The 13,067-nt window shown below is 28.4% G+C and overlaps 2 protein-coding genes across 2 annotated transcripts; one reads left to right on the top strand and one right to left on the bottom strand.

Annotated features, from left to right (window-relative positions):
• LOC109332684 (histone H2AX) lies at window positions 261-932 on the bottom strand. The gene is made up of 2 exons (XM_019567711.1): window positions 625-932; window positions 261-526 (listed from the first exon to the last, which is right to left on the bottom strand). Exons 1-2 carry the CDS (start codon window positions 823-825, stop codon window positions 305-307), a joined length of 423 nt encoding a protein of 140 aa, XP_019423256.1. The 5' UTR covers window positions 826-932; the 3' UTR covers window positions 261-304.
• Window positions 7,135-12,067, top strand: LOC109332654 (chloride conductance regulatory protein ICln-like). The gene is made up of 7 exons (XM_019567672.1): window positions 7,135-7,397; window positions 7,606-7,729; window positions 9,447-9,561; window positions 9,701-9,760; window positions 9,838-9,897; window positions 9,983-10,068; window positions 11,847-12,067. Exons 1-7 carry the CDS (start codon window positions 7,237-7,239, stop codon window positions 11,916-11,918), a joined length of 678 nt encoding a protein of 225 aa, XP_019423217.1. The 5' UTR covers window positions 7,135-7,236; the 3' UTR covers window positions 11,919-12,067.

Here is a 13,067-nt window from a genome sequence, read left to right as displayed (position 1 = left end):
AACACTAATTGAAATAAACAACCACAAACCTCAAAAGATATCATGAACAATTTACTGTGTGTATGCCTAATATCATAAGCTCATTGCGTACCACATCGTATACAAATATATCGATATAATTATAGCGACGTCTATACCCACATCAAATATGACATCAAAACACAATGATACACATCAATTACAACAAATTATCCAGTTGATAAAGTACTGATTTTCATTGATTTCAAGTTTCAGAGCAAGGTATACATAAAACCAAATCATCAATATTACAACTACAGCAAAAAAAATCAAAATCTAGAACTTTCTAGAATTCTTGAGAAGCAGATCCAATTTCACCCTTTCCTTTGCCAACCTTCTTTGGAAGCAAGGTCTGGTGAATATTCGGCAACACACCACCATTCGCAATCGTTACAGAACCTAAAAGCTTGCTCAATTCTTCATCATTCCTCACTGCAAGTTGAATATGACGAGGCACAATACGATTCTTCTTGTTATCCCTAGCAGCATTACCAGCCAATTCCAAAACCTAAAAAAAAAAAAAATTCAAACCGTTAAAAATCACCAAAACCCAAAATCGAACAAAAAATTAACGAAACGGGAAACTGGAGAGAGAAAGAAACGAACCTCGGCGGCGAGATATTCGAGAACGGCGGAGAGATAAACCGGAGCACCAGCACCAACACGTTCAGCGTATTTTCCAGCTTTAAGGAATCTTGCGATTCTTCCAACGGGGAATTGAAGACCAGCTTTCTGTGATCGAGAAACGGATTTTGAAGCCTTTGGTTTGCCTCTTCCTCCTTTGGTTGATCCTTCTTTAGAACTCATTGTTCTTAATTGAAAGAGGAAACTTTGGAACCCTAAAAATTGGAATTTAGGAACAGAGAGAAAGTGTTAGTGATTGTTGAAGAAGCACAATTTGTGAGAGCGATGTAGAATGGTTTATATAGGACGTGATACTTTGCCCTGATTGGTGGAGGTGATAAGATGCGGATTGCCAACGTGGCATCATCAATAAGATTCGGCGCGGGAAAGTGTTTTTTTCTTCTTTGTTTGAGAATTTTCGAACACAACCCGCGATGACCAATTTTAAAAGCCGCCCAAAAAACAAAAAAGAAAATGGCTGTCCCCAATTATTTATAAATTATAACAAAGATATTATCTATACTATATAAAGCTAAAACTTTAAATAATTTATCTCATGGTGTAATTTTCAAAAAATCTATATAATCATAAGCAACTATCACCAATACATTAATTAACCACATATCTCACCTTAAATTAAATATTATCATAAACACACAAAAAATATAATATAAAGTACACCAAACACAAAAATACATTTTAATTCAAAAAAAATGAAATATATAAAAATTGAATATATAATATCACACAATATTCACCAGCAGACACGAAGTGCCTGTACACACTAGTTTTAATAAAAGTAATAATTGTTTCTTCTATTGTGAATTTTTTTGATTTTTTAAGTATATTATAATATTACAATCTTATAATCATTTAATATTTTTTATTACTTTATATTTTCATGATAACAATGAAAAAAGTATAATAATTAAAACTTTAATATGGGTGAAGGAAACAAATAATAAATATTAGAAAAGTAAACTTATCAAGAAAATATCATCCTCTAAAACGAGTATATAGTGAAGAACAGTTGGACATTTTCTATTCAAAAAGTGTATCAATTCACGTGTCATGAGTTTGCGATTTGTCAGAAAAATACTTAATTATTAAATTTTTAACTTAAATATATATTTTTCAATTAACCACATTTCATTACACATAAGGTGATACACATTATAAGACAATAGATATATACTAATAAGAATTGTGTTATTCCACTCAAGAAATAGAGAGAAATGGTATAAGGATTCCATGGTATGGTCCTTTATTTTGTTATCTGGATTTTGTGTTCTTCCAACTAGAGGTAGCGTAGATATTTGTATGTTAATATTTTTTAAAAGAGAGGTACTTTGAAGTACCTCATATATATAGTGAATGAATGGAATGAAAATGAAAGGAGTGAGGAATGTGCCCGTCTCGAACCAGTAACAAGTTACTTGGTTTAACTTCACCAAACCACTTGAACAGGTAGAGAGGGCATTGTGAAATGTAATGTAAAATTATAAAACTAATAATAAGAATATCATGCACACCTTCTGCCAAAGGGATGGGATCACCTGTCCAGTTTTGTGTCACAAACCTTGTCCCCTCCAATTAAAATTTGCCACATCAATTAAATATGCCTCCTCATTTTCTTAAGAAATTATCTCAATTTACTTGTTGTTCCATTTTTACCATTTCTCATTTCCCTTCTCCTTCATCTTTACCTCTGTACCAATTTGCAAATTCTAAATCCTAAATCCAGTAGTGATATCTGGTTTCAATCGACAACTCATTATCTAATATTTTTTCTCATATGGTTCTACTATTTTCTTTCTCTTAAAAAATTCCTCATTTTTAATTCTCCTTTTCCATTAGATTTCACTTTGCTTCATGGCATCCTTTCATGCCACCACTGTCGTTGGAGCCAACCAATGTGAATCAGGATCCAAGCAATGTTTGACCTTCGCTTGAATTTGTCACTAGAAGAAGACGGAAAAAAAGAGATAAAAGGGAAGAAGAAAAAAAGGAGATAAAAGAGAAGTGGAAGGGGTAAAGTTCCTACATTGAGTTTGGGTCAGGAGGGAGAAAGGATAAAAATGGAATAACAAGTAAACCCTAATAAATGAAGTGACATATTTAATTGATGTGGCAAATTTTAATTGAAGGGGACAGAATTTAAGACACAAAACTGGGACAGGTGATCCCCATCCCGATAAAAAATGGTATATAACCTTCAATATGGCATTAAATGTGGCTAATAAAATTGAATAGAAAAAAAATTGATTATAAATTTTTACATATATCAAGTCTAATAAAAATATTCAGTTCTTAATATTTTGAGCAAGGTGTTGATATCAGTGAAATTTCAATTAACAAGTTTAAATCAAATTATTAAACTAAAAGAAAGAGAAAGTAGCATTTTGTTTACACAATATCAAATGTTACTAATGGAACTGAAAGTTTAAGGGGAAAAGTGACAAAAGTCTAAGGGGGAAAGTGCATAAAAATAATCTAAACTTTAGGATTTTTTTTCAAGTAGCTAGCATGTCTTCTCAATTATACCTTAAATTTTACCAATTGCTAAAATTGGTTTGAGTAAAAATATATTATTAAGTTACTAATAGGTCAACAAGGAAATCAAAGTAATAAAACTCACAATAGTAACAATATAATAATAAAGATTAACAAAAATTGATATTCATAGGAATTCCTAATCAAATTACAAAATTAATTAAGAATAAAATAAATAAGTTTCAAAATTAAAAGTGATTAATAAAGTAATACTGGTATAAATAAAATTAAAATAAAATAATAATGATCTAATAGTATTAAACAATTAATTTTTATGGGATTATGAATAAAATAGTTTATAACGAGTAGTTACAAAACATATAAAATTTATGGTGTTTTTATAGATTTTTTCCAAAATTTAGTTATAAGATTTTGCATATTAATTCTGATAAAAATATGCACCTTTTAAAACTTTTAAGTAAGACTTTATTAATATAAGTGAAATTTAAAATGTTTAAATTAAAATACTATATTAAAGGAAACAAAAAGTATCTCTTCACGGTTTATCCACCTTTAGATAAATATGTTATTTTACTACACAATTATATTAAATGTGGCTAACAGAATTATGAAGAAAAAAGTGGACAAGTATTTAATTATAAGGTTTTAAAGATTATGTATAATAAAAATATATAATTCTTAATATTTTAAGCAATACATGTGAAACTTCAATTAAAAAGTTTAAATATGTATATGTGTATATGAAACTAAAATAAAGAAAAAATACGTGTCTCTCCAAGAAGGCCTCACGTATAACTCACCTTCGCCAATTGGTGACAGTTGACATTTGAGTTTTTTGTTCTTAAATTTATGTAGTACGTAATAAAATAATAATTAATATGTTAATTTTGTTTTTTATAAACAAAAATACCAAATATTTTTCTTACATAAGTAATTTTTTAGTTTTTAGTTTTAATTAAATAATATTTTTTAAATAAATAAAAATTATTTATTAAAATACGTTTTCTATAAATAATAATAAATTATTTTATTAAATAAAGTAATTAGTTTATAAATTTTATTTTTATAAATAATAATATAAATGTTTATAAATAAAAACAATTATTAATTTAGTAGAAGTTGTTTTTAATATAAAAATAAATATTATTTTAAATAAATATTACTTAGTTCATTAAAAAATAAAAAATAATTTTATAAACAATAATAAATAATTTTCTTAAATAGATTGTAATATATTTATTACCTTTTGAATTTATAAGTAATAATAAATATATATTTAAATACACAAGAAATAATTTATTATATTTCTTTTTTATAAATAATAATAAACATTACCTTTTAATGACATAAATAACTTTTATTTAATTTCATCTTTTATAAAATTAAATATTTTAATTTATAATTAAATAAGTAAATCATAATTAAACAATAAAAAGTAAATATTTAAATTTAAAATGTTTCTTAATATATTAATTTATAAAGTTTAAGAGAAATGATTGAAGATGGGTGTTGTTTTTTTTCTTAACATTTTTATACATTAAATATGATAGAGTGTAATATCTATAGATTTTTAGTGTAAGGAATTATATACAGGGAATATATTATCCACCCCTCATTTGTAGTATTTCTTTGAAAAGTTAATAATGATTAAATATAAATGATGATGATGAAATGGTTATGCATAAAACTTATACGATATTAATATATATTTTTTTGTCAATATAATAAGTATTATAATGAGTGACATCTTATCTTTCACGGAGCTTCAGGTTGAGAAACAATATCTAACATATGATTGTGACTTTTATAGCTTGAATTTGACAATCCAATGATGATAAATATTAGACTTTTTCTTAATCCTATAATAAAAATATTTAAAGATTAGAATAGATGACACAATCAATATTATGCTTTATTTCTCTTTGAGTTAAGATGTACTAGGATGACACATTTCGATTAAGCATTATTTTTTGTCTCTTAAATTTAATATAATAAGAATTACCACAACCAACAAAATTTTTGTTAGTCAAGAACTATATGATTCTTGATCCCCTATTGCATTTGAGAATATATAGGAGCAAAATAACTTTTAAAAAATAAGAATAAAAAATATAATTTTAGTCCATTGATAAATAACAATATATAATAAAATAAAAATATTTAAAAAGTCTAAGGTAATCTATGTTATTAATGAAAGTACCATCTTAATACAAGTAGATCGAATGTTATTATTGTCATCGAGTAGTAATCGACGATCAAACTTCTAAAATCTAGTTCGAATATCAAAATTATCTAAATTGAACGTACAGAAGATTTCCACATTTTGTCCTAAAAAAATACAGTGATAACTCAAATTTTTAAGAAAATGAGAACATCTTATCCTTTCAATTACCTCCTCATAGTGGCAGAAACCTAGAGGCTGAATGCTGAAATATATTTCAAAATAGGAAGATAAGTCATTATAATTGTTTTTATTTTCAAACTAGTCTACTTAGTTTTTCCTCCAAATTGGACTTTTGAATTATTTTCTGTTTATCATTATCAATAATTTGAGTTACAAAACATAGATTATATGCTTTTAAGTTCATATCCCCAAAAACATATCATTTTATTCGCTCCTTGTGGAAAAGTTTTATAGAAAAGAACATCATATGCTTTAAACTATATTTTCCAATGATTTTATTTTTAGAAAACTAATATACATATTTTTATAGTTATCTTTATTTATCTTAAACTCACCCCAAATTGATAAATTTTGATTGACAACACACAAAATTGTCAATAGAAAAGACATAATATATACTTTAATATCATTTAATGGTGCGAGCTTGTTTATGTAGTTTATAACTTTTTGACCCAGTTAATAAGCTATTAGAATCATTCAGTAACTAAAAAATAAAGGGAGTTTGTAACTTCTAAAAAAAGAGTTTATAATGTTTGAAAATTACTTTGAAGAAAACTATTTTAAGTGTTGTTTAGAAAGTTAAAGTAAATTTCAATAATTCATTTTATAATTTTATCCCTCAAAATTTTAAAAAATTATATGAATTACAACAACTAAAAAACTCAAATATTTTTGTTGTTTTACCTCATCTTCAAATATATAAAGATATTGCATATTCAATTCTAAATAAATGATTAAAAAATTAAATTTTAAATTATTTATGAATTAATTACTTTAATTATTAATTAATTAATTAATAAATAAATAAATACTTAAAAAAAAAACTACAGTACTTTGTATTCGTTTTTTAATTTCACTTAGTTACAAATCTAGTTTTCAGTTTAACATCATGAATACATAACTACAAACTTCCAATTATCTTCACAACTACAAACTTACAAATATTAAATAAAACTATGCAAGCTCATAACTACAAGTTACAATATAATTTTATGCATTAAACCCTAACTATATATCTATCTATACTATATAAAGATAAAACATTATGTAATTTTTACTTCCTATTTTGCCATTCATATTATTTAATTTTTACAAAAAAAATTATATAATCCTAATTAACCACCACAAACACATTAATTAACCACATCTTTCACCTTAAACTAAATATTATCAAATTTCTTTAAGATTGAGAGTACACCGAATACAATAAATATATTCTAATTATAAAAAAATAAAATATGTAGTTTCATATAATACTGACCGACCGGAGTACACACTAGTTATTATAAGGAGAATCAATAGTTAAACAACATGTTTTTATTTTACTTTATTTCACCTTATTAAGAAATAAGAACTTATATTTCCATTTCATATTTTAATCTTATTATATCTGTTACTAAATTTATTATTATTATTAGAAATAAAATCTATTCAATTGTGCATCCATACAATTTTTATCTACGTTTAATATCCATCTATAGTAATAATAAATACAAACGACTAATAATAAATAATAATAATATAAAGTTTTTCCTATATGAATTTTGGACTATGGTGGTTGAATAAAAATAGAGTAATCTTAAACCCCTTAAAATTACAAACCCTAGCACCTAGAAACTCATCTCTCTCTATAATTTCAGAAGGAAGCAAAACAGAGAAAGGTAGCTTCATCAAAAATGGTGTTAGGTTTGAGAAATTTCACCGACAGAACCCAAACCGGTGAAGCATTACTCGACACCGAGAATGGCGAGGAATTGATGCACGTTCAATCTGGCATTGACATTGTCTTCAACACTTTTCCTCGCCAATCTCACGGTACGCTTTATATCTCAACCAAGTAAGTAAATCAAACCATTCTCTCACTCTTATTTGTTTTACAACATTATTCAATTTAATTTATCCCGGAAACAGCATCTCCGCTCACGGTTAAGACTGCTTACATCTTTCATTCGCATACGCCACTAATTAGGAGTCTCATGCACTGGACCGTCCTTTAATTTAATTTAATCGGTGTTATGTTATGTTATGTTGTTTATTACTTATAGGCAAGTGATATGGTTGAGTGATGTGGAGAAAGATAAAGGATATGCTGTTGATTTTTTGTCTATTTCTCTCCATGCTATTTCTACTGCTCCAGATTCATACCCTGTTCCTTGCTTATATGTCCAGGTAGTTTTTTTTATTTTTTAGTTACTTTATTGCTCGATTTCTATTTAACTTATTTTGTAAGGATTATAATCGAGATCGTACCAGATGAGATCCTCATGCATTGGGATGTATTTTTAAAGGTATTTGTTTTATGTTTTCATTTGGGGAAATTACTGGAGAGGTTTAGCTTAATTACATTTGGCATCAGAATTGGTTTAGAAATTATGTCAACCCTTGTTTAGGTTTATGTTTAAGTAGTCAAATCCCGAATAGCGGTTAGCGAGATGGCCATGATTGAACATATAAATGCTCGACATAGGGAAACCAATTAAGTGTATATACTATACAGTACACATATCAACATTCAGAAATAGAAAACTACACAAAAATAAATGCATAACTCTAATCCAATATAACCCAAGGTGGTGGTTGAGATAATGCCATGGCTGATGGTGGAGGTTGGAGTGTTCACAAGGTTGAAGAAGAGAAGGGCAGAGACTTTGTTTTGGTCGAATGGGGCTTAGAAGAAGTGCCCAGCTTCCAGAAAGAGTGCGCACTCGCCTGAAACAGTGATCAATCGCGAACAAAATCAGGGAGAAGGGTGGGGTACTCTGTTTTGGTCGAATGGGTTGAGAAGAGAAGAACTCAACCGTGTCTTTTTGTTCGAACTAGGGTTGGGATGCAAAATGATGAAAAGTTAAAAACAGAGGATACAATGGTTTTAAAACCAACATCAAATTAGGGACATCACCCCACGTCACTATCGTATTGGGATCCAATCACAATATCGATGGGGGCGATTGGAAAGTGGGATGCGAGCAGCTTTCACATCCCAATGTGGGCTGAAACCTGGACATGATCTCATAATCCCACACAATTCCACTAGGATTGACTACCTAGGTTTATTTTATCATTACACTTACCTAATGGAGTGGTGAGTATAACCTTTAGAATAAGAGGGTTGATGACTGTGGTTATGTCAAATCTCATGTGAGGTCAGTGTAATTTACCCTTTTTTTCATTTTTAGTTTTTGTGTCTTCATTTACAATTACCAAAATGTAATATTGTTTTCATTTAGCCCTCGTTTTTAAACTTTTTGCGAAGGAAATGGTGCAAACACATTTGTTCTTATTTTGACTATTCCCTTTTACGAAATTTAGAAAATAGGACAAAGTGAAAATGACATTTTTTTTAATAATAGGGAAAGTATAACAACTAGAAATGAAAACTGAAAACAAACCGAATACCATAAGTTTGGTTTCTCAGAGCATAGTTATGAAATGTGGAAAAAAATCCTGACATACTTGTTTGCCAATTTTCAAGGTTTTTAGAAAAAATAACATGTACAACACATGGTTGGCCTGAAAAAGTTCCCCCCTATTGCACTGTATATATGTATATATATATATATTCAAATATTGGTGTAATGTTTCACTATCATGGTAACAAAGGCACAAATTTAGGGGCAATGATTACAGTATTTATGACACTAAAACCTTTTCCTTTAACTGATTGAGTTTATTGCGGAACTCTTATACTAGATTACTAATTGTTAAAAAGGCTTCAGTGAGCTCTTTCTTGATCTTAGTGGTGTGGAAAAAGTTCAACTTTAATACTTTTAAGCATTTTTTAAATAACTTTGCAGTGTGATTGCCTGCTCGTCTTACCAATTTATTTATTGTTAGCAAAGTCTTGCCCTTTATGATTTATCCATTCTGATTAGCTTTCTTCATGTAGATTGAAACTGAAGCAGATGAGGATGATTCTGATTACTTAGATTCAGCATCCAATGCTATCCAGAATTTATCCAAGATCAGGGAGATGAGGCTTATTCCATCTGATCCTACCCAATGTATCTTTTTCTTATCTTTACCACTGTTCTGGTTTTGTAGAACTACATGGTTCAAGTGCTGCAGATTTAAAATCTGGTAGCATCCTGTTTGCTTTCATTTCTCCATGTTTTGTTCATATATCAGTTAATTTGTTTGCAGTGGATACTCTATTTCAAGTATTTTGTGAGTGTGCAGGGCTTAATCCAGAGCCGAATGATGGTCAGTATTATTTTTACATAGAGTATTTAATACTGTGCCCCCCCACTGAACTATTTATGTTGATATTGTTCTTTTAGAGGAAGGAGAAGAGCATGATTGGATTTTCAACACTGATCAGATTGAAGATGAAGAAGCAGGTAGGTATCGGGGCTTAAGCCTTGTTTCCTTATAGTTCATTTGCTTATTCTCTGGTTTAATATGATATAGTTCCTTTTTCTCCAGAGGAAGAAGGTTATAACTCTCATAATCCAGCCAACTCCCTCGGCCAGTCTAATGGAAATCATGACCTAGCTCGTTCAGTTCTTGAGGTAGGTTCTCTTCCTTAACTCTATATACTTGTATTTGTTTAATCCGAAACTCTGACTTGAGTGCTTCCTTCCGTTTGGATGATTGTCCATAAGTTTCCATACACCAGTAACTGTTAATTTGAACTTCTAACTTGTCCATAACTATGTTATGTGTTTAGTGTTGAGGTCTTTTTGGGCTACATTTGGATGGATGGAATTGAGAGGAATGAAATGATTTTAGATTCCATTGTTTGGGTTGTTTAAAATTAGTTTTAAAAACTGGACTGGACTTACCAGTTTAACTGGTGAACCAGACATGGTACTGATCTGGATGGCCCTCAAAACCGCTTTGATAAGAAACCAGTCAAGAATCGTTTAAACCGGTCAATAACCATGAAAACTGGTAAAAACTGAAGGTTTACTGTCAAGGTGGTTTACTAAATATTGAGGGACCTAAACAATCAACAGAAATCTTCTATACATACTACTTTGTATCACTCCCTGTCACTAGTGAGAAACAGCCCTTGTAAAAAACAAGTTAATTTCCAATAAAAACATTATCAGAATTTTTAATAAAGTTTCCGTTTCTCTTTGGCTGCAAAGGAAATAATACAAAATAGTAAGTATAGAAGATTTTCGTTGAATGAACTAAGTAACTTGAGAACTTCAGAGCTGGGGGAAGAATCAGAAAGCAGAAGACTAATCAGATAAATTTTCATTTGCATACTACTACCATACTATACTACAATTATCACAAGATATTGTCCTTTATTTGATATTATATATATCATATAGTTTAATATATATAATATTATAATAATCATAATAATAATTGTCATTGTTTCTTCGTTCTTCAACCACTATTGGACCATTGAATTGTGGGGGCCAGTATCTTCATCGATTTAATGATCAATTTGACCAGTCTAGTTTTTAAAACATTTGTTTAAATTAATAGATAAAATGGAAAATCCAATACCTCTTTTTTCTCTGCCCCACTTGGGAACTAATGAAATGAAGTAGCTTCACTCTGTTCCTACCTATCATAAATTACTACAACAACCAAACCTTAATCTCACTAGGCATGTCAATTACATGGATCGAACACCATTGTAACAATGTATCATAAATGATGTTCATTGATAGAACATTGATATATAAATCTTTCATAATCGTTTCATTTATGTTTTTTCTTGTCTTCTCTCTTTCTTTAGAAATTAGTCTTTCCTCCATTTGATTTACTTTCTTTACTAGAGCTTTGAACAATCTCATTCACACATGTCGAAATCACTAGAGATGCAGTTATTTATATTCTTGTCTTAATCTAATACGTCCACTCATCTATAACAACATTTTTAACAACATTTTTATCTTTGGTAGTTTATTATCTTGTTGAGAATTTACTGCCTAATTTCCATCATAAACTACTATCCAAAAATGGTATAGTAATTTTGTTATAGGATTCCATTCCACTTGTTAAATACCCAAGAAAAGTCTTTGTTCTATTCCATTAAAGATCAATGAAAATCTTTATGGGGAAGTTAGTCTAATTTATTAAAGAAAAATCACATTTCAAATGATTAAATAAAGATTTATTATGAATAAACATGATTTATAATGTAACACGTTTGATCCATATAACTAATCCCAATTACTAGTTATAAAGCTCGGTTGGTGATTTATTTTAGGTTGGTAGGGTGATTCTATATCAAAATTAGTGTGTAATCTGTGTTCTTTACTAGTTTGTATATTTTGCTTTTATTGTCCTCTCCTATTAATATATTCACTTTTAACTCATGCAGCTTCAAATCAATGATAAAAGATTTGAGGATGCAGAAGAAATGGAGATTAATGGAGATGGTACCCACCTTTGAGTGCCTTTGTTTTTCAGAAAATATCATAGTGTGTTATGTAGTGCGGTTATATAATGTAAACTATCATGAAATATCTGACTAAAGGGCATAGAATGAAAACTTTAATTAATCAAATGAATACTGACTTAATGTGATGACTCTTTATATGGGGGAAAAAATGCAAATTTGAGTATCACCTCATAGCAGGTTCTGAAAGAATTTGGTCATTGCATCTGTAGATTATTAACCTTGTTTGGGCTTAATTATGGATAATTGTTTTTGAAGGAGAACAAATTTGCAAAGATTTAGTTTTGAATTATTTGTTTCATGTTTAAAAGTAGTCTTTAACATGATAGATTATTAACCTTTTTAACCTGGCAAAAGAACATTTATTAACCATCTAAAAATTATTAGAATTACTATGATGCCCATAAATGGATAAATATTATAAAACCACAAAATTATCATTTTGCCATTGCATGGATAAAAATTCACTATCCTTCATCCTTCTCTTCTCTCTTGCTTTCCCATGTTTTATCATGTAAAATAGGTAAGACAAAAATTAGGTGTTGAAAAATGGTATATGATATGTTCACAGTATAAAAGTTTTTATGGTGTTAGTGCAAATATTAATTTTATTATAACTGTAATACTTATGCACTGTTAGTTAGTGACAAAGATTTATATATAGTCAGTACTAATATTTTTTTAAAGAGTCAATGATAATAAAATGAATTTATATATAGTCAGTACTAATATTTTTTTAAAGAATCAATGATAATAAAATGAATTGTGGATAATGAGCTACTGTATATGAAAATCTCCTACTTTTTATTCTTTTATCATTTAGATATCTCATTATAGTCAATGTGAACTTGGGATCCAAATTACATGATGAGGTAAATGCAGGTAATGAATGAATTTAACTTGCTTCATTCATTTCATATTTTGTCGTTGTTTAAGGTTATTATACAAAAATTAAAAAAATAGTAATGACTGTTGTTATTTTGACTAAAATATTCCATTTAATTTCCACGTGTGAAAAGGAAAAAAATATTATTGATTTATATATTATTAAATGAATGTAAAATTAGAAAGAAATTTTTTTGACCCAATCTTGAAATTATAAGAAGGAAAATTAGATCCATGTAGAAAAAAAAAATCCTAAAA

Source organism: Lupinus angustifolius, chromosome LG02, assembly GCF_001865875.1.
Source record: "Lupinus angustifolius cultivar Tanjil chromosome LG02, LupAngTanjil_v1.0, whole genome shotgun sequence".
NCBI classification, from domain to species: domain Eukaryota; kingdom Viridiplantae; phylum Streptophyta; class Magnoliopsida; order Fabales; family Fabaceae; genus Lupinus; species Lupinus angustifolius.
This window is presented reverse-complemented; position numbering and strand designations above follow the sequence as displayed.